Raw genomic sequence first — 21,896 nt, forward strand, 5'->3', positions numbered from 1 at the left:
GGTAAATTCAAGTATTCAACTTATGTTTCATTAACACAGTAGTTCAATTGCTACATGTATTTAATTACTTTTCTATCCTCCTCTCAATGCTAAAACCATGTGTATTACATTTCCTGATGATATTTTGTATGATGAGAGTGTTTCTGTGTCATTTCCAAGAATCTTGCCATTGCAAACCAGCCTTTGCTGCTCAGGAGGAATCAGCTCAAGCTCGCAAATTTTATTTTTAAACTCTAGAATGGTTGCAGAACTGTCAATTTCAATTGCTTTGTCCTTTCCTGTTAGGCTTTTGAACTTTAGATGCATGGGGCTTGTTTAGCCAATTTACTTAAGAAGAATTGAAAAGACAAAGCTGTAACAAAATAAATAAAGTTACAATTGAATTGAAATACATGGGCTGGCAAAATGCACAGTTATATTCGCCAGACTATTAGGAATGGCATATCCATGGAGGAATGCATGATTATATGCATTGATATGGTGTGCATTTAACTAACATAACGCCATGTGGCCCACAGGCAATAGCTCTGTAATTGAATATATCCTCGAGCCCAATCTTTTACAAATACCTTTAAACAATAACTGTGTAGACAAAATACATAGTGTGAAGGGGATTCGAACCCCTGCCATTACTGACTGGAGCCTAATTCCAGCGCCTTAGACCACTCGGCCATCACACTGCAAAAGTACATTTTCTATTTTGTTCACCTTACATTCATTCGGTTTCACTCAATTTCTGATTCTTCTCCACAGCAAATATTTGCACAGATGCTAACAGCCAATAAGGTGCAAAAGCAATAATGCGGACTCCCACAATCCTTTGTTTATTGAACAATTTTTGTGTTTTTATTACCCTGCTAAATGCAACTTATTAACAATTCTGAAAGTAATTCTCAAAAGAGCACAAAATGTCTGATTTGTAATGAAAATATAAACGACTTGATGCCTCAGCACATTTGCATTCCTAAGAAAAGCATAAATTCAAATAGCATCACAATTGAGGGCAGCATCAGCCAAATATCAAATTATCAGAATCTTTTAACGTTTCCGTTCTACGAGGAAATAAAGAGAATTTGGCTAGCTGATAACAAAAAAAAACAATGAAAAAATATGCGGAGACGAATACAAGACAGAAACTAACCAGGAAGACTTTTCATTTAGTCCCTACGATAATTTCTTCTGAGCGAAGTCATTGCTAAAAAGATAGATTTTAAAACATGCAATAAAGATCCAATAAGCTTAATATCAGTGCAGAAAATAAACAGCTTACTGATTTAGTGGTAAGTAAGCGGCAATGGTGTTTATTTTATTTATGGCATTTACAGCATCCATCAAGCGGCATCGCAACTTCAACTACCCAATTTATTCAACAGTTGGTGTATACAATCATTTATTCAACAGTTTGGAAACCATTGTCTTTCTCTTGGGCTTTTTACTAGAAAACAGCCCGGGCAATGCCGAAGTGGCAATGTTCTTTTCATTTTCATCGATGTCTGTTTTTCTGGTCAAGAGGTTTTCAATAAACGATGCTGATATTTCAGGGTCAGAGAGTATCAGGGATTTAACCTCAACTATAAACAATTCCCCACTCACAGCTTCAATCAACGGACAGAACTTAAGACTGAGAGAAACGTAGTCTTTGAAATCATCTTCATTTACATATTTTTTGAATAGCTCAGATAGCTTTTCAACGTCATTTTTGATAGATTCGGAGATTTTATAAGTTAGTGGGATCTTACTGGACCTCAGGGCTTTTTTATAAACATCATATATTTTTGTACAAAGCTCGCAAATTAGTGTTGTAAACATGTAATCGCTCATCATTTTCTGATAATCCTGAAGAAAATCATCAAGCGTTACAATGAAGACCTGTCTCAGCTCTTTTCTCTGCCACTCATCAGTGAGTATATTTGAAAGTGCGGGCTTGCAAGTGAAAATAATATACTCGCACAGGACAACATTTGAGTTTTTGAGAATCCCCAGAAAAATTTGCTGAAGCTCGCGGACTTCATCACTTTGGAAGAACGAAAGAGTTGATATGTACTGCGTCAACCTTAGGCCTGAGTTGCCAAACATTATGCAATAATCCTCAAATCCATGCAATCCCTTACCCTCGTAGACATTCTTTAGCTCTGCTTGGAGAGCCATATATATATTTTCTTTGAATGCCGTGCATTTTTCTTTGATAACGCCAGTAAGGAAAAGAAAGATTCTCTTGTTAAATGAAATAGGCTCAAGCTGAGCCCTAATTATCTGAAGAAGGTTAATAAATCCAGAAGACACCGGCTTTCCTTGCTCATCCCTATTGATTTCAGGGTCTCTTGACATGAACTTCTGAATTTCGATGGTTGAAATGTTATCAATCCATCCCTTCAGCTTAGAAGATGCTACTTCTGAGTATTTCTGGAGCAGCTCAGACTCATTCTCGATAAGTCTTGGCCCAATTGACTCTGGTATTCTTGAAAATTCGTTTTGAATGGTTGCATAGTAGTACGACTTAAACTCAATTAAGCCAAGAATATCCTCAGGCTCCATATCGTTGAGTTTTTGGTCAAAAAACTTTTTCAGTGCGCTGTGATATTCACAAAGAAAATCATCGAAAGTAAAAAATGACATATTTCTTTCTTTAACCTTTCTCAAATCATCAAAAATAAATCCCAGCCTTGCCAGGAAATCCTTTTCGCCTTTTAGTTTTTCAAATTTACTTTTAATCCCAGACTTAAGACCACTGGCAAACCTATCCTGGAAATTTTTAGGTTCAAAATTGATGTATCTTGTGTGCTCAAGATAGTACTGCTTGAGTATCGGATCTTCGCTTGTCTCGCCCTCCTTGACCTTCCGTACTACCGAATCTCTCTTTTCCTCCTTCATAATAATTCTGTCAATAGCGCCAACAAGATCAGCATTATCACAGAACTCGGTTGCTATTTGCAATATAGTCGAGGTCAGCTCAAGGCTTAATCTTTTAATTTGATCGATCTTCCTGTTTACTATTTTAGCTTCATCATTGTTAAGATCGTAGCTATACTGCTTTAAGTCACAAGCAAACTCGTCCTTCTCATATACCATATTTGCATACTCCTCCAGATTCTCGTCATTGATATCTTCATCCTCGCTGCTTAGCTTTTCAAGGAAACATTTCGCCCTACTAAAGTTTTGATGGGCAAATGCTATTTGTGTAATGGTCTTGTATTCATTGATGGCATATTTATTGCTCTGAAGCATCTTCTCGCACTGTTTCTTATATTCGCACAGATCATTTACTGCTTTTTGAACATCTTTCAGATTTGTAAAGCTATTTCTAATGGTGTTGATCTCAGATAAATAGCCAGTGCGCTTCTTTTCGAGTTGCTTGGTGTTCTCGCTGCGACATCTGGTAAGAATTGAGTCTATTTTGTGCTCAATATCACTTGGATGCTTCAGCTTTTCGTTTAGTTCAAAGACTGCCTTTTCCATTTGGGTAAAGAAATGAAATAGCTAACAACAGTGTCATGTGAAACTCAAATGATTCGCAGTGTGCATTTGGTGTAGCAGTTGACTTAAATTGGTGCCTATCCATTCACGCTTTGTATTTTAAGTGCGTCGCAAGAATTAAATAGCCGAGAGCCTTCATTCAAAAAGAAAAGAATGAGATGTGTGGCGGAGAAAAACAAACAATAAAGCAATTTAATGGTCTCTAGGGTACCTTGCTTTCAAATATGCCAAGATAGCTGACACTGTCCAACATTCAAGTGAAAACATCCTGAATTACTGTTGAATGCTGCCAAAATATCGCTACTTAGTGCTAGACGTAAAATCTGACTCCTGATATTAGTTTAGCAACACACGTAAAACGCTACACAGATTTAATTGCACGTGTATGCTAATCAAGAAGTAGATTGGCAGATTACCACACCCAATCCCTAGTTTCAGTTCAGATATTTATTTATGATTTTTATAACGGACTCTTGAATGTCGTAATTCCCCCTGTATAGTAGAAGAATGTCAGTGGCGCCATCGAAGTAACTAGAAAGCAGATTATCATCTCAGGCACGCCCAAACTTGAATTAACAAGATACAGAAGCATGAGAATTTCATTAACTATAAAGACAACAAATGAATAGTAAAATCCAAAGGACTTTATGTTTATATCTGGGAAAGCATTCAAAAGTCTATGTAAGAACACCTCAACAGAGAAGCTGAGTATGATTTGAACGGCAGGAATTTCGAGAAGATAAAGAAATAAATGTGTTATATAGGATGCATAGATTATTGACAGCATTACTTTTTTGGTTATTCCGAAGTGTCCTGATATTAAATGAATGGATAGGATGCACAGTACTATAAGCAGAGATATAAAAAGCGTGAAGAATGCCTCTTTGAGTATGATGGGTTTGCTTTGTTTCATGGGGGTATTTTGACGAATATTTTTATTTGTAAAATTTAAAATTTGTTTTAAAAAGAAAACAAACCAGAGCTTGAGTGCAAAAAGGGAGAATGTGAAGCCCATCCAAAGCACATAGTTGGTAATATATTAGCCCGCGGGGTTAAGACCTGCAGTTCTCAAGCCCTCCAGCACAGACTAGAATTGCACCATCAAATATACAGCAGTTCAACAGAACAGCAGCATTCCGTTGAAACACTTTTATGCTTTAGACTGTGAATGGCTGGAAAGACTCATCTGCGTACTAATAAAAAGGTACTTTAATATCTTTTTTCCAACGTCAAGTAAAATTTTATTATTTACATTGAGATTGAGAGAATTACACTTTACGAAGCTCTCCTGGGACTCTTGGTTCTTTTAAACTGTAATGGCCCAACAACCATTCTTGTTGGTCTTGGAGAGCGCCTTCTTGTATGTCCAATCAGAACAATATTTTGATTGGCAGAAAGTGCCAGGTACAAAATCATTGGAGCCATCCAAATAACTACGTATCCAGCAATATACTTGGCACCATATGTAGATTTTGTTGTGCCAAGTGAGGTAAAATAGAAATGATTGTAGATTGTAACCATAGTACCGGCAACGAATCTAGCGTCCTTAGTACTAATATTTGGATACTCTCCAAATAAGCTAATGTAAAGAATCTGTCCTAGTAAGTTGAGAATGATAAATTTGAAAGGAAGCTTCAAAAATAGAGGCAAGTGAAAGAAGGCAACCAAGTAGAGCAGAAACTTCACAGCGTTTTTTGCTGCATAGGGACTGTTCTCAAAGTACTGAATCAACTCTTTGGTTATAACTCCCAGGACTATAGCCATTATGGTGAAAATAAAAACAGCAAACAAAATTTTCAGAGCTTGGAAAAACATGTAGGGGTACAGCTGCAAAGGATATTTAACAGTAATTGCTAATAAGAAAAGTTTAGTGTGGGATGGATGTCTAGCAACATTTTAAGCAAACAACTTGGTCTTCCAGCAGAAATATTGACCGTTCCAGTGAAGTTCAATATTGGATTGGCAGGTTAGAAAATATTATACTAAAAATACAAATCTGAAATTTCTAAAGCAGCTGTGCCAGCCAAGACAATAGCACTAATGTATTAATTATGCTTTATTTCTAACATCTCTAACCTTCCCACCTATACTAAATATCCAATCAAGGAACAGTCCAGCATATGTTTTGCTCTTTTTTCCCACCTTTTTTTACAAATAGCGTATCCTCGTTTACACTGATACTGAAGAAGAAGCAAACTGGTGTAGCCCAGATGATGCACAAATAAGGAATAAACAGAATAATTTTCTTTTCATATACAGTAAAGAACCTTAGCATGAGAAAGTAGTTTACAAGTGAGCCTATGAGTCCGCCAATGAACCGCGGATCTTCCACACGAATGAGCGAATATGTGTCAAACAATGTATTGAAACAATACTGAACACCGAGACTATAGAGTATTTGTAAAATTGGCATGCCTGTGAGCAAAAATAGAACATGGAGGGCCACAGAGGTGTACAGTACCTTTTGCACCAACTCCTTCGAGCCGTAAGGATTTGCGTCAAAATAGTCTATCAACCATATAAATCCAACACCAATGCCCACCAGAGCAAGTATTCCAAGAATGAGAAAGACTGAAACTTTCAGGAATGTGAAAATCATGGGGGGATTGTTGATAAAAATTTTTATTTGCACTAAGGAAAGCCAGGACCAATAAACTCAAGAATAGCCAGCCAATGAGTAAGCAGGACGCTACTGTACTATGTAAATAGTAGATCTTGTATATATCTGCAGACATTGGCATGCTTGTGAATGCGAGTAACACAAAGGCCTTGGGCTAAGCAAAGCTATTCAGACTCAGGGTCAAGCTTCCAATATTTTTGCAGTAATATTGGGCTCGTAGTTGTGCATAGACTGGTTAATACAGTCTGTATTTGCTTTTATCAAACATTGGCTCTCGGTGATTTCAGTCTGAAAATAATATCTCTTTATACTGTGAATGGTAGGTAAATGGAAAGACAATATGTGTTTATATGTTCTAATTTTAATTTATGCCATGTAATGCAATTTAATACTCTTTTAACCAAAATTTTATTCACTTCAGCCTCTAATGGATGAAGAATTCTTTGACTATGCAATCGAAGGCACAACACTCAGAGAACTGTTTGAGCATGATTCTTCCAAAAGAGTCGTTGTTCTAGACAGGTCAGCCAACTATGGCACTACCTATTCCTCACTCTCCGCTCTTCAATATAGTCCTTACGTTTCAGATTTCAGAGTGTTGAAAGATAGGCTTAAAGGAGTTAAATGTAAAATTAGAATAGAGTCGCTCCCATTTTTGCTAGGAAGTAAGGATAAAGCAGTGCAGCAATTCAAACATACGGTATTTGGCAGTGAAATAGAGTATGTTGAAATCAATGAGATATATTTATTTTCAAGCTCCTTTTTTAAAATTCCCACATCAAAAAATGACATCGTGGCACTAGGCCTGTCAAAGACTGATATGTTTTATCTTTACAAGTCAATAAAAAACCATGATCTTGGCATTTTAAGGACGAGGTTTTCCGACAAATCACATCCAATATACAGGGCGCTTGTTGAGCTTGAAGTTTTCGGTCCCCAAGACTTTAGGAAATACTGTGAAAACTTTGGAAGCACGCTCTTCTTGTATCCTGCCTATGGATTGAGTGAAATTTCCGAATCTGTGTGCATGTCAAATGCATTCAAGGGTGCAACATATGTTTTAAATAAAAATCTAGACTACACTGTAGATAACTCTAGGGAGTACAGTCATCGGTTTACGTGTGATCTAGGAGTTATCCATGCAAAGGAGTACTTAAAGCAGGACTTGAGAAGAAAACCATATCACATTCGTGTTATTCTGACACAGAAGCAAAAGTTCACAGGGAATTTCCTAGGTTTTATCGAAAGACCGTTTGATTTTGTGGTAACCGGCAACGAAGAAATACACCTAAGCTCGAAGTACACAAGGATAATTGGAATTAATTGCCTGGCAAATGTGTGTGACGAAGGCCTTCAGCTGCTCTACTTCATAAATGAACATAACAATGTCACTAATTATGAGGTTGAGAGTCTATCGATATATGAGAAAGACATACTTTTGGACATATCGTATAAAACAGTCTATGATATTGAGCAGTTTAAGGTAAAATAAGAATACAAATAAAATGGCTAGCTGTTTTTATTAATGTACATTAATAAATGTAAAATATCTACCTTATTTTCTGACTGACAGACACTGCCTTGTCTATAAACACTAACACGTTTAGCCTCTTTTTGTTCGTTCTTGCATGCGAGTATTAGTTTAGTTCACTTCGATTTGAGTTGCATTTTAAACTCATTTCAATACAAAATTTTCAATCCCATCTCGATCAAATGCTGAAAATTTCAATAATACCAGACACTAATGTGCTCCTTTTGAATCTAGAGCTAGTCAAAGGGCTGTATAGTAGCAAATTGCCAATTCTGTACAGCATTAATTTTTCTAGAACAGTTCTTGAGGAGCTTGACAAGATGAAGGCTAAGAAAGTAGAGGCTAGAAATGCAATCAGATTCATTGAGAGCATCTCGAGTTCATTAAAAACAGAAATAGAAGGGAAGATTGACGACAGGAAGGTGGATGTTGTGATTGAGACGCGAGAAACAATCCAACCTAAGAATAATGATGATAAAATACTCAACTATTGTTTCCAACTAGAAAACCCCATATTTCTGACAAATGACAAGGCGTTTTGCTTAAAATGCCAGTCTTTTAATATAAAATCAATAAAGGTTGAGAATATGGGCATTGAAGATCTCATATCGTCAATAATGAAAAAGCTCGGCATTGAAGATGCAAGAATATTGAAGGAGTGCCGACACGGATACATAGACAGGCTGAAAAGGATCGTAGAGGCGACAATTCAGCCCACAATAATAGAGATACTCTACAAAGAGCTGGGAGACGGCTTTGATCTTGTTGTACAGCAGAACCCAACACTTGAACACTATTTGGAAATAATAAAGACCAATTTTATTATCTTTAGAAGATATTTTCCGACACGTACACCTAAAATTATTGACGAGTTTTTGGTTGCTTTAAGAAACGAAGATATGGAAAAGGCAAAAGATCTAGCACACCCAATTTGCATGCTTTTTCGGAAGTCGTTTCCCCGGGACGCATTATAGAGACAAATGCACATATTTAAGATCAATTTGGAATACATATCATATCAGCTAGCACGGATAAATAACTGATAATAACTTAATAAAAGCCAACACAATGTAGTTTAAATAAGTTTACACGCTTTTACTATTGACTTCGATACCATGAATGCGCTCTATTTGCAACATTTATACAGATTATACAATTGATGCTAAACAGCGTCATGAACTGATCACCGTATCTGATCAGTTCATAATGATCATACGATGCTGTGCCATGGTCAAGAAAAAAGAGGAAGAAAAAATCAAACAGCAATATGATACTTGGAAGTTGTTGAAGTGCTGTTGTATCTTGATATATCAAGGCATATTTGGTAGGAAAATCACTATCCCAAACTTTGAAGCATCGCTTATCCCACTGCCGATTGTATTTTCAATTACCATTAATACTATTAACACACTGGTTGTTTTAGTTTTTGGCATTACATGCAGAGGGCTGGAAATTTCTATTTTTAGGTTTATTAAGGGATTTTTTACAAGATTCATTTTGATAAATTCAGTTTACATTGTGTTTGGTGTCACTCTTGCCATCACATTACAGATCAAGCCAGATCACACATTCCTCGCGTGCAATGCTACTCTAATAGTCTTTGCGATATCACTGGCAGTCTATTGCCTAGAAATATTTGAACCAAGATTTACTTTTGTAATTTTTATACTCACAACAACAAGAAAGATTTTAGAGTCAATGCCACCCGAAGAAAACACCTGGAGAAAATCTATTCTTAAGCTATATGTGATTATTGTTCAGCTGGTTGTATTTAAAATCTTCAGATCATCCATCTTCTGCGACTTCTAATACATCATAAATCCATATCTAAATAACTGTTTATAGGCTCTTTTTAATATACAATAATTAAATGACCAAAGCTGTATTTTGTTATAGCTTTCCTTGAAATGTGTTCGATGACAGCCCTGCCATGAACAAAATAAGGGAAAAGATAGAGAAAAATAGAAGTAGCTATGAAAATTACCCCGAAGTATACAAATACTTTTCAGATGTTTCCTCGTGTGTTATTTGTTTAAAAAAAGATCTGAAGCCTCAAAAAGCTAGCATTTTAGCCTGTAATCAAGAGCATTCAAAACAAATTCAAACTGTGGATTCAAAAAATACCGTTCAAAAGTCGCTGACTGCTGACTGCAAACATTTTCTCAAGAGACTCGAGCCGCAAATTTTTACAAAAACAGAGTATTTGAATGTCACAGTTAAAAAGCAGAGCACTCAAAACAACAGGGTAGAGGTTTACCTCAAGTTTCTCGAGTCCATTGATGTAACAAGCTCGTCCACTTGTTTTAGGCGGCTTGATGAAGAGACATTTTCTGAAGCTTTGAACCTCAACATCGTAGATGAGATTTTCATAAATTTCATAAGGAAACTCGAAAACGATCCCTTGATCTATGATAAAAGAGACAAAGCAAAGGCGTTGAATATTCTAATACTGGTTTTTTCGTACTGCAACCGCAACAAAATCAATGTGAAAAAGTTAAAGTCAAAAATAGAGGAGATGTCATTCCTTTTTACACCAAATCAAAGCTTTATTGTTGATTTGCAGAACGACTTGGCTGTGGATAAATTTATACTTGAGCTCAGGCTCAATACATGTGATTTGAATGAGGCTATTTTCATGAATAAGGTGTATCTAAGCATTTCCAAAAGTAAGGAGTATTTTGGCCTATTTCATAAAAGACTTGTCGAGAGCCTAGGAAGTATCGAGGAGCAATATGCTCTTTCTTTTCTAAAATACGTATTTACGCATAATACTGTTTTATTTAGTTGTATTGACGAAAATCAACTGTTAAGGCTGATTTTGTCATTTTACCAAAATATGGGCAAAGTGGATTATACGATCGAAATCTTCACTATAGTCATGCAGAAAGCAGGAGATGCCTGCCAAACAATAATTGGTATTCTCAAAAATCTCTGTTTGCAAAGTAAAAAGCACCAAAAGCTTCTAATGATCCTTGAGATTAGATCCTGCACTAGCTTTTCCGAAGTTATTGATTTAATTAAAGCCAATACTGAATCTTTTGACTCTCTAAACTTGCTGTTTGGTGATTTAAAATGCATTGCTGGGTATATAACCACAGATAGAGTAAGAATAGATATGCTTCGAGCTTTGGTGTGCTTTTTCAAAAACCTTAAGCCTGGATTTATAGAACGATTTCTCAATGGACTTTTAGGCATCTTGCTTGGCGTTTTAGGTACAGTTACTGAGATCAGTGCTGAAATGATCCAATTCAACCGGATCACTGGAATGATCTTTCCGATATCGTACTGTTATCACAAAGAATGAGCATTTCTGACAGCTTGGAAAAGAAAAAGAAGAACAAGACAGCTATCGTCCAAACACAAATATGTAGGCATGGTCTTAGACTGGCGGAATGTATCTATAATATTGAGGATATTGCCATTAGATCAAGTATCCAAGAATTTAAAAAGCTAAAGGAGAGAGGATTTAAGATCAACAATATATAAATGGCCTTTATATTTGTCTTTATTCCAAGCTCATTTGACATCTGTTGTCGTTTATTTAAATGCCTGTATGGTCATATTTTGCAAGGCATATCCTCAATATGCTTTTGTGATGTTTCAAGTGCTTTGCAAATACGCCATCCTATTACCATTGGATACATTTGTGATTTTTCCTTATAACAACAAAAAATTATTCTTTCCCCAATGAATGCTCTAATGCAGCAAATTTTGTCCAGAAAAACAACCAAGAACTCAAGAATAAATCTAATAACAAAAACAATAGGAAAGCCAAAGCCTCTGCCCAGATGCTCATGCTCAATAACTGCAGATGGGCCTTCCTTGTTCTATACTTTTGATGGAAGAGCACTTTTCTTTTCAGCAGACCAAGAAGAACCAATAATATCGCTACCAGACGAAACAAGAAAGGTGGTGTTTCCAAATACCGAGGATAATGCTGTTATTTTCCTTTTGAGTGCAAAAAACAAGCTTGAGTGCTGTGATTTCACTCCAACTTTGAGTGAAAATCGATACATCGTGACAAGGAATGTCGTACAAATTGAAAAATCATGTGGAAAGGTTTTTTATATGTTTAAGAAAGACCAACACCATTTTATTAATGAATGCATTTTCAATGGCAAGAAATGGATTGGCCAGATTGCCATGATTAACATTGAAGGATCAGCTGTGAAGCTGTTTGCCTCGAATGGTACATTCTTCTATACTGTTGAGTCTAAGGTATTTGACAGCACCGGCACGTATCTAGGCTTTTGTGCTGATTTTGTCTATCGTTACGGTGATTTGATGGTTACCGGAATACAAAAGAGCGGCTACTATGAAATTAGCCTTTTGAGTGTGAAAACATCCTATTCCATAATTGAATCATTTAATATGCAATGCAGTGAAGTAGCAAAGATCACTGCACATCATGATCTTTTAATATTCCAGAATCTGAATGAGCTGAACCTATTCAAGATTAGCACTGACACTGAAAGCTTTGGTATTAAATACAACATAAAACATGACTACGATGTTTTCGACTATGATTTTAGTATTGTTGAAAACTCTGTCTATCTTTATATTCTCGCCGATTCAAAGCACTTTGATTCAATAGATGCCATACTCGATTCAAACATCGAGTCCTATAATATAACTAAGCTTTCAACCGACAATATCAAATGCTTTGATGGCAGCTTTGATCTACATTCTGCGCCTGAGCGTGCCAATTCAGGTAAATCCATTGCAAACTTAGGATCTAGACAGTCTTCTCCAACCAAAGTAAAGCCAGATTTTGATGTAAATGATGCTGATTTTTTCTATGATAGTCTTCCAACCAAGAAGTCTTCGATTCTTCGGGAAATGGAGTCCATGTCCTTAGCCCCATCAAACAGTGATATGGCATCAGAACCAAAACCAAGAAACAATCTTCTGGAAGAAGTAAGAGCGACGCTGAGTAAAAAGAAGCTCTCTGCCCAGGATCAAGATCTGAAACAGGTTGAAGAGCCAGTAAAACCCATACAGGACCGATTTGAGCTATATAAATCTATGAGCTCGGATGCCGCATCTGCACCTGAGATTCAGCTATCCAAGGATGAAAACACATACCTGGATGCCGCATTAAACGGCAGAGATGCACAAATACACTCAAAGATTCATTTGAATGATAAGCATTCCCAGTACCAGCTAGTAGATGGCGCATTCTCCAAAGAAAATACATCTAATTTGATTAATCCGTCTGACATGATGAATGTGCTGAATAGTATTGACAAGAGTCTGTGTGAAATCAGGCAGTATTACAAGCAAACACAATCTGCCATTCAGTCTTTGAGTTTCAGAGAAGATCAAATAAGGAGTCTTTTGAAGAACATTATTGTGGAAGCTCTTGTCCCAAGTGTTGAGGCATGCTTTAACGAAATGAGAATTCAAATGCAGACTGAGCTTAAGAAAATACTGTCTTCAGCAACTAGGTCAGCTGAAGATCCAAAAATATGTCTGATCAAAAAACATCTTACGAGTGGCAAGCCTGCTCAAGCGATTATTGAGCTTTTGAAACTAGATGAAAAAGAAATTGCAGCTAATCTCTCATTATTCACTCCAGCCTCGATTGAGAATGTCGAATCCAATGTTCTTTTCATGCTACTTTCGAAGATATACTCACTTCTACAAAAATCCTCTTCTGATTTATACTTTGATTTGATATACTATTGTCTTGTTGACATTGAAATTGACGATTTGTCCGTCGAAAACTTACAAGAGCTGAGTATTATGCTGAGAAATATCAGAGAGACAGAGTCGTTCAACAAGGAGAAATACTCTGATTTGTCCTGCGTTATCGACATTATTTCAAAGAGGATTCGAAAAAGGGCAAGACGAGATAGTTCTAAGTAAAATTCGATTTATTATTACTATTGCTGTTTGTACGCTTGCTGGTATAGCATGTGCTGTGTTGTTTAATGTGGTTAAATATTTTACAATATCCTTCTATGTGAATGATAGGAGTTCAATATGAAAATCAAAAGAGCTACTGGATTAGGGAAGACAATCGCCAGCTAAAACGGGAAGCGAATCCGGCGGGGATCGAACCCGCAGTCTTTGGTTCCGTAGACCAACGCTTTGCCATTAAGCTACGGATCCAAAGGTATGCAAATTTTACTATTTGTAACTATGCTAATGAAGCGCATAAAACATAAGTCTACCGCATTCATAGATGCCAAGCACGTTTGTTGCAATCACTTTTGCAAATGATGCAAATTTTAGTTATATTGCTAAACACATGGCAAGTGGAAAGTGCTGATTTAGATGAAAGATACTGTGATATACAATATCACTGTCATTCTGCTCAATATAATTTTCTGTGAAGTTTTTTGAATATTTAAAAAATAATAGATCATCCCCATAATGATAAGCTTAAATCCTATAGCGGCTATCAGGATGCTAATCGGCAATGTATTTACGGAAAGGCTAATATTGCCAAGATCTGGCACCTCTCTATACACAGAGCGACCACCCAGCATGCATGATGTGCCTCCATCCCGTTCATTCCATGCAAAACAAAGTAATCTAAATGAGCATCCAACACAAGTGGCACGCCCCAATGGTAGAATAAGAAAAGTTCGTAAAGCAGTAGTACCAAATCCAAGAGATGCACAAACACATAAAGCTGATGATAGTATGAACATGCTACCAGTCTATAATAGTACGCGGAAAACAGACCCTCGCGATACTGCTTTAGCATTATATAATGATCCAAATAAGCTCTGGTATCAACCAGATGCTACTCAAGAAAGTGCGCCAACGATAAAAGACGGAACTGTTGATCAACAAAATACACTTAGTAATCAAAGCATTCACTTGCAGGAGGACATGCTTAGCCTTCAATGTTGTAGTGGACATGAGAATATATTGGCACCCCAAAATATGACCATCCATGAATATGATGCTCCAGAAGCACAGAAGACAGATGTTCCCGTGCAGCTACTTGGACATGTGCTAGACTCAAGTAATGGTAATTATTTTATAAACCAATCAAATGAGCTTCACAACCCAGCTTGCCAGTCTAATGGGCATGCTCCCGAAACTATAGATGCTGAGCAACATACGGCCATTTATGACACCACGAATCAATCTAAAATGGACGGTTTTGGCAAGTTTACACATGAAGTAAAAGATGCCACCGAGGATGTCTCCAGTACAAATAGTAGAAACAGTACCTCTTTGTTCAATGAAACGATTAATGTTCTTGGGTATGATGTCAATATGGTTCTTTTGGCTGTTTCTGTAACTACTATTTTTGCACTAAGCTTATACTTGATGACAGTGTACAGAAAGACAGCTATTAGATCAACTGAATTGCGCTTGAAATCAAAGCATTTTGGATCCTACCAAGTATTTCGCTATGTTTCTTCTAAAATTGCAAGTGTTTTCAGTCCATTTATAAACATGATCAGAAACGTCTATCTCATGATTTATATGAAAGTCTCATCATTGTTCACATCCAAGAATATAGAGATTGTGTACCGTAAGGGATTGCGTAGAGGAACCAAGTATGATTATGAATTTCAAGTAGGAAACAGTTAAATTGGTTTATCTCTTTTGTCCAAAATATTTATAAAGGATATTATGAAATTGCGATGGTTTGTGTAAAATAAGCACGTTAATAATTTTTAATAATTTTCCTTCAATCAATCTTAGTTTGACGAAACCTTTACATTAAATTTTAATTAAAGATCAAAAATCTAAGCAAGCAGGGGAAGAAGTTGTCCTAAATGCTCGGTATTCTTTAATAATAGTTGGAAGCTGCATTTTGTAAATAACTTTTGTTCTAATCAAGTCAATTTGCAGAGTGATTATTACTTATCAAGTGGCAGGAATTGACAGAAATAGATTCCAAACATTTGTAATGTTGCTTTGAGCCAAGCCTAGAATCCAATTTAATCATGTCATAGCTACTGTGAGTGTGTTTCTTCAATCTACAAAGGCTATGCAGAGTGTCTCAATGCGGCTTGTACTTCTTTCTTTATTTCTTGAAATCAACTCTTAAAATTTTTCAATTTACCTATGGCATTTATTTGCTGTCAAACATCCACCAAGACAAGTTGAACAAGACCATGCGAACTCCTAGCATTGAGAATCTCAACATGTCTTTTGTAGCTGTCTATATTTTTAATTTATTTTGATTTATTTTTGAGATTTCTTATAAAAATTTTGCAATTATCTTATCCCTCAATGTTCAGACTTACACAGATTGGAATTGTACTTGTACTAATTAACAAAATACTCGCAGAGGGTGATGTAGTATATGGTCCAAAGAGGCAAAATGAGACCATTTATGATAGTTTAAAAGAAAATGGGGATCCATTTGAAACAAACTATCGTGATCAGCCAGTTGGCCTCAGCACTTCTACTGAGAATCAAAAATCTTCTAGTAGTAAGAGCCCTGTGGAGGAGGATCCTATTATTAATGAGGATGAACGACCAACAGCCTCTAATCCTACTACTGGCAGTATAATATCAACAACCAAGCCTTTTGATGGTACTAGGCCAGCAGATAAAACCATCGACGAAGAAGAGCAGGAATTAAGTCAACTAGGTGCATCAACTAATCCTTCTAGTGATGCTACTTCAGAAACTAAGATTGTCGACAAGGAAGAGCAGAAATTGAGCCAGCAAGATGTGTCTGAAAAGACTTCGAGTAGATCCAATCCATTTATCATTAACAATCAGCAAACGGGGCAAAGCAGGTCTCAGGGATCAAAGGAACATATTACTGAATCTGCTGCTCAGGAAGGAACTCTAAGCTTAAACTCTGCTGATCAGGAAGAAGGAACTCTAAGCTCAAACAATGGAAATGGAACTTTTCATGGCCATCTCACAAAAGAGGCAAATTCTACAAATGGTGAGTCCACAACGCAATCTGATACCCAAACTGACTCTGCTTCTCAAACATACTTTTCTAATTTATTATCCTGGATTAGTGAGTATACCAAAACAATTGGTATGGACTTTACCGATAAAGAGTCTTTCTGGGGATATGAGTACAATCTTGGATATTTCAAGATAAACAATGGTGTATTGGTCGTAGTTCTGACGATCTTGGCTGCTGTTAGTCTCTATTACTTTATTACTGCTGTAAGCCAAAGTGAAAAGCTGTATTACAACAGAGACGAGGCTGGTAAAACTCTTAGCAAGCTTATTTTAGCAATTAGCAATTTCTTTGGAGCTGTTAAAAGAAAGATCGCTGAGCCTTTCAAGAAGGTTCGTCACGTTGGTGATACTAAGAAAGGTAGCCTGATTCGTGAAAAAAGAAAATTTCCAGAGGATAGCGACGAATATTTGGATGAAGGCTATTAAATTGCTTTGATTTAATATATTTTTGTGGTTTTGTAGGTATTGTTTTAAGCAATATAAACTCCGTTTACTTAGTTCTCAAACTATTTGTTTACTGGCTATGTTTGAAATTAATTCACATTGTTTTAAACAAACACAGCGATGACCAATAACTGGGAAAATCCGAAAAGTATGAAGAAGAGCGATAGTTCAACGGAAAATACGAAAGCATTGCTCGAGAAATCTAAAGCCACAAAAAAAGTGTTTGGAAAATCATCAACACCAAGTTTTGATAGCTCAACAAGCACTGAACCAAAGGTGCCTCTAAAAGAAGAACAAAAGCTTGAAGAAAAGCTTAGTCCAGCGCAGATGACTATAAATATGTTTGAGGGACTAGCAAATGCATATATAATGACAGAAAAGCCCTTTACCGAGAGTGAAGCAAATACAAATAATAGCTCTGAACCTGAAAATAAAATGATGGTAGTGAATGAAAACCCCATCCATTCTACTTCAAATGAGAATGAATCCCTTGATGGCTACTCCCAGTCGACTGATGTAACCATAGATGAGCTAAGAGAGAAGATTAAGGAAATACTGAGCATTCCATTACCAGAAGACAGTCAAGAAGAATTGAAGGAAGATGAAGTCAATTTACGGCATGAGGAAAATATGAAAATATTAAAGCAGAAGCTTAGATTGAATATGTCGGAAGAAAGCCATGATTCTGATGAAGAACAATTGATGACTAGCGATGTATCACAATCAAAAGGTACAATTACAGAAAGCGTGGTAAGAACCAGTGTGCCTTTTAGGAAGAGCAAAGGGTCAAACATTCCAAAATATAATCTCGAGGAGGCTAGAAAGATATTTACACGTAGCTCGCCAAAAAATACTTCAAAAAGGAAGTCTGCACTCGATCACAAAGTGACTGATCTTACGCAGGAGACATTGTCGATTTCCAAGCAGACACCAACAGTACTAAAAACGGAAGCATTCAAGGATAAAATGCCGATACTTGAAGACAGTGAAGCTTATAAAACATATTACAAAGAAAGGGAAATTGTGGAATTGGCAAAAAAGCCAAAAGGCGAAGCAATACATGAGGAAATACAAGTCGAATATGCAGAGATCAATACAAATAAAGAAAGAAGAAGTTTTATACGGTCCTTCCTAAGGCTGGTTTCATGTGGAAGGATATAAATAAATATATTTGCCGGGTTAAGTATAAGTTTAATATTGATTTACTTGCAGACCTTGTGTAGAGTGGGACAATGTGCAGTACTATTGGAAAATGCAAACAGCCTTCGCATATAACAGATGCGATTTATTAGCTATTCTAGCAAACACATAAGAAACGAGCATTGAGATGCTGGTGCCGTTGAAATGCTTTCACGGCCTTGTGTCTGACTTCTTTATGAAGCTGAATAAATTTTGCTGTTTTGGTTTTTTAGCAATTTCAGGCTTGTTTTCAGCAATGAGGAAGGTGTCATTCTTCTTTTTTGCGGGATGTTCTTCTATAGTCCTTTTTCTCAGATACTTTTTCAAATCATCGTAGTCCCTATTGCTGACAAGATACAGCTGATCTCCTGAATTCTTACTGAGACTCAGCGTCGTTTTATCACCATTGCTCGTTGCTTTAAAATACACTTTTATATACTCGGGGTGCTCTTTTAGGATGTCTTGCAAGTTATCCCTGTTGTAGAAATAAGTATCTTCGTCCTCCATTAGGGAGCAAAAAATAGTAAAAGTTTGCTGGGAATATAAAGACGGCTAAGACTAGTCACATTCAATAATAGCAGTATGTCTACAAAGAAATTGAGCATTAATAAAATAAAAGCATTTATATAGCAATTATTTAGTTGATTCCTGCAGCCACACGTTCTTTTAGAAGGTCTAATTCATCCTGAATGTCCTCATCATCCCCATATTCATATATTTTCACGTTGAAGTCATCCAGGTGGTCTTTGAAAAACTGGAAATTTTTAATTTCCAAGATTCCCTCAATAAAAATTTTCACGGAGTTTTCAGTTAGGTTTCTGAAGTTTTTACTGAACAGTGATGTGGCGAACTCCCTTACAATTGCATAGTTGTTATTGGAACTGTTGAGCGACGGTATTTTGTTGAGATATGATATTAGGTCATACAGTAATTCGACTTGTACATCGTAGTTCTGCCTCATGTCTTTGTCGAAAATCAATCCCAAGACATTTTCAAGACAGATCAGGTAGAACCTATTAAAGAAGCCAAACATCTTGTTTTCAAGTGAGTGTTTGAAAAAGACCTTTAGAGTGGTAAGAGCCAACACCGACACCTCTCTTAATCCCGTGAGAGAGAAAAGAACAGAGTTGACGATGGATTCATAGGCAGGCGATTCTGTAAAAATGGGGAACACTATCTTGAAAGATTTGTCAGCCATTTCATTCAAAAGTGACAGATACTTTTTAGACAGTTCGATATGCTCATCGGCCTTGACAACATATGGTACAGCAGGTGCAATTAGGTTATTTATGAAAAACTGAAGGCGCTGAATCTCAATAAGATGCTCATGATTCTTGGTGTTTGAGACAATAGAAATGGCAAGTGAGAGTATGGCTGGGTCAAAGTTGGATTTAAAATCAAGCAAAACATTTTCACAAAGATTATTAACAAAGTCCGTGTAAACGAAGCCGGAGGAAATGACAGTTTCAAAGAAGTTGGCCAAGGATGTTTTAAGAATTTGGATGTTTTTCTGGACAAGCGAATTAAATGCAACTTCAGGCTTAGAAACATGCTTGTAAAGATATAAAAATGAATTTAAAACGTTAATATTTTGGAATATTTCAGGCGTGATTTTAAAACCAAGAGAGTAAGATTCAACCAGATGGACTATCATTTTGAGCTGCGATTGCTCATGGATGACGGTGTGGATGCTGGTGATGTACCTCTCATCAAGCATAGCCTGATTTGTAAGAGTGCCGTAAATCATTTCCACATACTTTGCATCTTTCTTTTGGCTGTGTTTGAGAACAATCAACAGGCCTTCAATAACCATCCTCTGCAAATAATAGTCAAGGTTTGACGTGATTGACGGAAGATCATTTAAAATCTCCTCATAAAAGTATGCCTTGTCTTTTTTTAGGAAAAACTGGTTGGGGCACTTCTCACAAATCTTGAAAAAGTTATCACATGCCATTTCTTTGATACCCTGATATTTTTCTTCCATGAACTCAAATAACTTCTTAACGACAACCGTTAAAAAGTCATTGTGGTACTTCAAGAATCGGTAGTACTGGCCAATTATAAACATAATGTTAGATGCAATGATGGCCTTTTCGTCTTTGGAGTTTCTTAGCTCACACATGGTGAGTAAATTTTTGATTATCGAAACAAAGAAGTCACGCTCAACTGACTCTTCAAGCGCATTAGAAATAGAGCCAATCGCCCAGCAGATCTTATTCAGCCAGACATGGTCGAAGTCGCTTGTTGAAATGAACCGCTCGATCTTCTTTACAAAAAAGTCAATCATAAAATCCTCAATACAGAAGGATAAGTAAAACATGTTTGATCTCATTTTCTTATAAAATTCAATTTCACTAGTCTCAACTTTTTTATCTCTGATAATCTCACCAAGATCATTGACAAGAATAAACACTTCTTCTGGTCGAGGCATGTTATTTGTGAATACAGGCAGCATAGCCTCGAGAATAAAGATGAAGCTGTTTCTTCTCAATGGCTTTGATGTCGGAATTCTAAGTGGATATTCCGAGTACATTTCATATATAAACTTGGTCCAGAATGGAAATATCTCATTGTAAATGGATGTATCTTCAATCTTGGTCAGCTGCACAAGATACCCAAGGCCCTGCTTAATTTGCTCCAGACTTAGCTCGTAGATCCAAATTGAGTACAGAGAAGAAAAGACTGTTGCATATTTTTTAACGAACATTTTTTCTTGTTCGTTTATCTTTTTGAAGGCCAAGTGGAGCTTGGACACTTCTCCGTACGATTCAAATTTTCCCAAATAGAGTTTGAAGAAGTTGAGAAGTTCGGTGTGAATCAGTGCAATCTTCTGCTTTTCATGCTCCAAGACCTCTGGAGAGGGCTCTAGCATCCCATTCTCTTTGTATGTCCTTCTTAGTTCTATAATTTCAAGCAGACATTCAAGGGTGGCAATAGAATGTGGTGAGTTAAGATGGCCTAGTATAAAGTCCACAATTCTTGTTGAAAATACAAACTCCAGGGGCATGGATTTGCAGAAGGACTTGAATGCACCAAGACAGCTTTCTAGGAGGGCATCATCAAGTTCTCGAGTCTCACTATATTCGAGAATAAGTGAGATAAAATGGAAAATTGTGTAGTACTCCTGCTTTAGGGTTTTTCTTAAGAGTCTCTTCTTTGTTGTTGCAATTTCATCACCAACAATAAACAGCTGCTCGTTAATATTCTTAAGGATTACCAACGAATTCATACTGACCTGCATGGAAGTTGATTGGCTAGTCGCTATCAGGTCGCTAATGAAGGTTGGCCATCTCTTTGGCCAGTCTTTTTTCACTATTTCAATCAAAACCGAGTTGAACTTTTGCAAAATAATATCTGATGGGAGCGCTGAACGTTCAATTACTGTACTAAAAACATACCGGCGAAGTCCTGCTTTCATTTCCTCATTGAACAGCACCCATTTGCTTTTCACTGTTTCCTCCAAAATTTGCAGAGCAATGAATTGAGATTGTTTTGAAGATGAGTTTTTAAGAATGCAGTCGATTTTGGTCCAACTGCTAGGAAGATCTTTAAACTGCAAAAGAATATTCTCGGCTATTGCTTTGTTTGGAGATGATGGATTTAAAGCACTTGAGACAATCTCGTCAAACAATTTTATATCAAATTCAGCATTCAAATCGAGGATTTTATCCATGAGGGTCGAAGATAGCGGAATATTTGAAAAATTTTAACAAGGAAGTAAAGAAATGACATAGATATTAAAGT

General features: G+C 36.6%; 15 protein-coding genes and 2 non-coding genes across 17 annotated transcripts; 8 read left to right on the top strand and 9 right to left on the bottom strand.

Moving 5' to 3' along the window:
• Window positions 1–72: 72 nt before the first annotated feature.
• On the bottom strand, window positions 73–306 carry VICG_00449 (uncharacterized protein; the record flags this gene model as incomplete). The annotated part of the gene is made up of 1 exon (XM_007603840.1): window positions 73–306. One exon carries the CDS (start codon window positions 304–306, stop codon window positions 73–75), a length of 234 nt encoding a protein of 77 aa, XP_007603902.1.
• A 294-nt stretch (window positions 307–600) lies between these two features.
• On the bottom strand, window positions 601–680 carry VICG_02257. Its single transcript has one exon. It is a non-coding gene; the product is annotated as a tRNA-Leu (tRNA).
• A 706-nt stretch (window positions 681–1,386) lies between these two features.
• On the bottom strand, window positions 1,387–3,456 carry VICG_00450 (uncharacterized protein; the record flags this gene model as incomplete). The annotated part of the gene is made up of 1 exon (XM_007603841.1): window positions 1,387–3,456. The coding sequence occupies one exon, from the start codon at window positions 3,454–3,456 to the stop codon at window positions 1,387–1,389; it is 2,070 nt and encodes a 689-aa protein (XP_007603903.1).
• A 478-nt stretch (window positions 3,457–3,934) lies between these two features.
• VICG_00451 (uncharacterized protein) lies at window positions 3,935–4,387 on the bottom strand (the record flags this gene model as incomplete). The annotated part of the gene is made up of 1 exon (XM_007603842.1): window positions 3,935–4,387. One exon carries the CDS (start codon window positions 4,385–4,387, stop codon window positions 3,935–3,937), a length of 453 nt encoding a protein of 150 aa, XP_007603904.1.
• A 362-nt stretch (window positions 4,388–4,749) lies between these two features.
• VICG_00452 (uncharacterized protein) lies at window positions 4,750–5,289 on the bottom strand (the record flags this gene model as incomplete). The annotated part of the gene is made up of 1 exon (XM_007603843.1): window positions 4,750–5,289. The coding sequence occupies one exon, from the start codon at window positions 5,287–5,289 to the stop codon at window positions 4,750–4,752; it is 540 nt and encodes a 179-aa protein (XP_007603905.1).
• Window positions 5,290–5,575: 286 nt separating this feature from the next.
• Window positions 5,576–6,073, bottom strand: VICG_00453 (uncharacterized protein; the record flags this gene model as incomplete). Its single annotated transcript, XM_007603844.1, has 1 exon — window positions 5,576–6,073. The coding sequence occupies one exon, from the start codon at window positions 6,071–6,073 to the stop codon at window positions 5,576–5,578; it is 498 nt and encodes a 165-aa protein (XP_007603906.1).
• A 448-nt stretch (window positions 6,074–6,521) lies between these two features.
• Window positions 6,522–7,586, top strand: VICG_00454 (uncharacterized protein; the record flags this gene model as incomplete). Its single annotated transcript, XM_007603845.1, has 1 exon — window positions 6,522–7,586. The coding sequence occupies one exon, from the start codon at window positions 6,522–6,524 to the stop codon at window positions 7,584–7,586; it is 1,065 nt and encodes a 354-aa protein (XP_007603907.1).
• A 221-nt stretch (window positions 7,587–7,807) lies between these two features.
• VICG_00455 (uncharacterized protein) lies at window positions 7,808–8,599 on the top strand (the record flags this gene model as incomplete). The annotated part of the gene is made up of 1 exon (XM_007603846.1): window positions 7,808–8,599. One exon carries the CDS (start codon window positions 7,808–7,810, stop codon window positions 8,597–8,599), a length of 792 nt encoding a protein of 263 aa, XP_007603908.1.
• A 145-nt stretch (window positions 8,600–8,744) lies between these two features.
• VICG_00456 (uncharacterized protein) lies at window positions 8,745–9,434 on the top strand (the record flags this gene model as incomplete). Its single annotated transcript, XM_007603847.1, has 1 exon — window positions 8,745–9,434. The coding sequence occupies one exon, from the start codon at window positions 8,745–8,747 to the stop codon at window positions 9,432–9,434; it is 690 nt and encodes a 229-aa protein (XP_007603909.1).
• A 121-nt stretch (window positions 9,435–9,555) lies between these two features.
• On the top strand, window positions 9,556–10,929 carry VICG_00457 (uncharacterized protein; the record flags this gene model as incomplete). The annotated part of the gene is made up of 1 exon (XM_007603848.1): window positions 9,556–10,929. One exon carries the CDS (start codon window positions 9,556–9,558, stop codon window positions 10,927–10,929), a length of 1,374 nt encoding a protein of 457 aa, XP_007603910.1.
• Window positions 10,930–11,324: 395 nt separating this feature from the next.
• Window positions 11,325–13,493, top strand: VICG_00458 (uncharacterized protein; the record flags this gene model as incomplete). Its single annotated transcript, XM_007603849.1, has 1 exon — window positions 11,325–13,493. The coding sequence occupies one exon, from the start codon at window positions 11,325–11,327 to the stop codon at window positions 13,491–13,493; it is 2,169 nt and encodes a 722-aa protein (XP_007603911.1).
• Window positions 13,494–13,667: 174 nt separating this feature from the next.
• VICG_02258 lies at window positions 13,668–13,739 on the bottom strand. Its single transcript has one exon. It is a non-coding gene; the product is annotated as a tRNA-Arg (tRNA).
• Window positions 13,740–14,003: 264 nt separating this feature from the next.
• Window positions 14,004–15,182, top strand: VICG_00459 (uncharacterized protein; the record flags this gene model as incomplete). Its single annotated transcript, XM_007603850.1, has 1 exon — window positions 14,004–15,182. One exon carries the CDS (start codon window positions 14,004–14,006, stop codon window positions 15,180–15,182), a length of 1,179 nt encoding a protein of 392 aa, XP_007603912.1.
• A 648-nt stretch (window positions 15,183–15,830) lies between these two features.
• Window positions 15,831–16,955, top strand: VICG_00460 (uncharacterized protein; the record flags this gene model as incomplete). The annotated part of the gene is made up of 1 exon (XM_007603851.1): window positions 15,831–16,955. One exon carries the CDS (start codon window positions 15,831–15,833, stop codon window positions 16,953–16,955), a length of 1,125 nt encoding a protein of 374 aa, XP_007603913.1.
• A 138-nt stretch (window positions 16,956–17,093) lies between these two features.
• On the top strand, window positions 17,094–18,134 carry VICG_00461 (uncharacterized protein; the record flags this gene model as incomplete). Its single annotated transcript, XM_007603852.1, has 1 exon — window positions 17,094–18,134. The coding sequence occupies one exon, from the start codon at window positions 17,094–17,096 to the stop codon at window positions 18,132–18,134; it is 1,041 nt and encodes a 346-aa protein (XP_007603914.1).
• Window positions 18,135–18,323: 189 nt separating this feature from the next.
• VICG_00462 (uncharacterized protein) lies at window positions 18,324–18,659 on the bottom strand (the record flags this gene model as incomplete). The annotated part of the gene is made up of 1 exon (XM_007603853.1): window positions 18,324–18,659. One exon carries the CDS (start codon window positions 18,657–18,659, stop codon window positions 18,324–18,326), a length of 336 nt encoding a protein of 111 aa, XP_007603915.1.
• Window positions 18,660–18,789: 130 nt separating this feature from the next.
• Window positions 18,790–21,825, bottom strand: VICG_00463 (uncharacterized protein; the record flags this gene model as incomplete). Its single annotated transcript, XM_007603854.1, has 1 exon — window positions 18,790–21,825. One exon carries the CDS (start codon window positions 21,823–21,825, stop codon window positions 18,790–18,792), a length of 3,036 nt encoding a protein of 1,011 aa, XP_007603916.1.
• Between the last annotated feature and the right edge of the window lie 71 nt (window positions 21,826–21,896).

Source organism: Vittaforma corneae, assembly GCF_000231115.1.
Source record: "Vittaforma corneae ATCC 50505 unplaced genomic scaffold supercont1.3, whole genome shotgun sequence".
NCBI lineage: Eukaryota > Fungi > Microsporidia > Nosematidae > Vittaforma > Vittaforma corneae.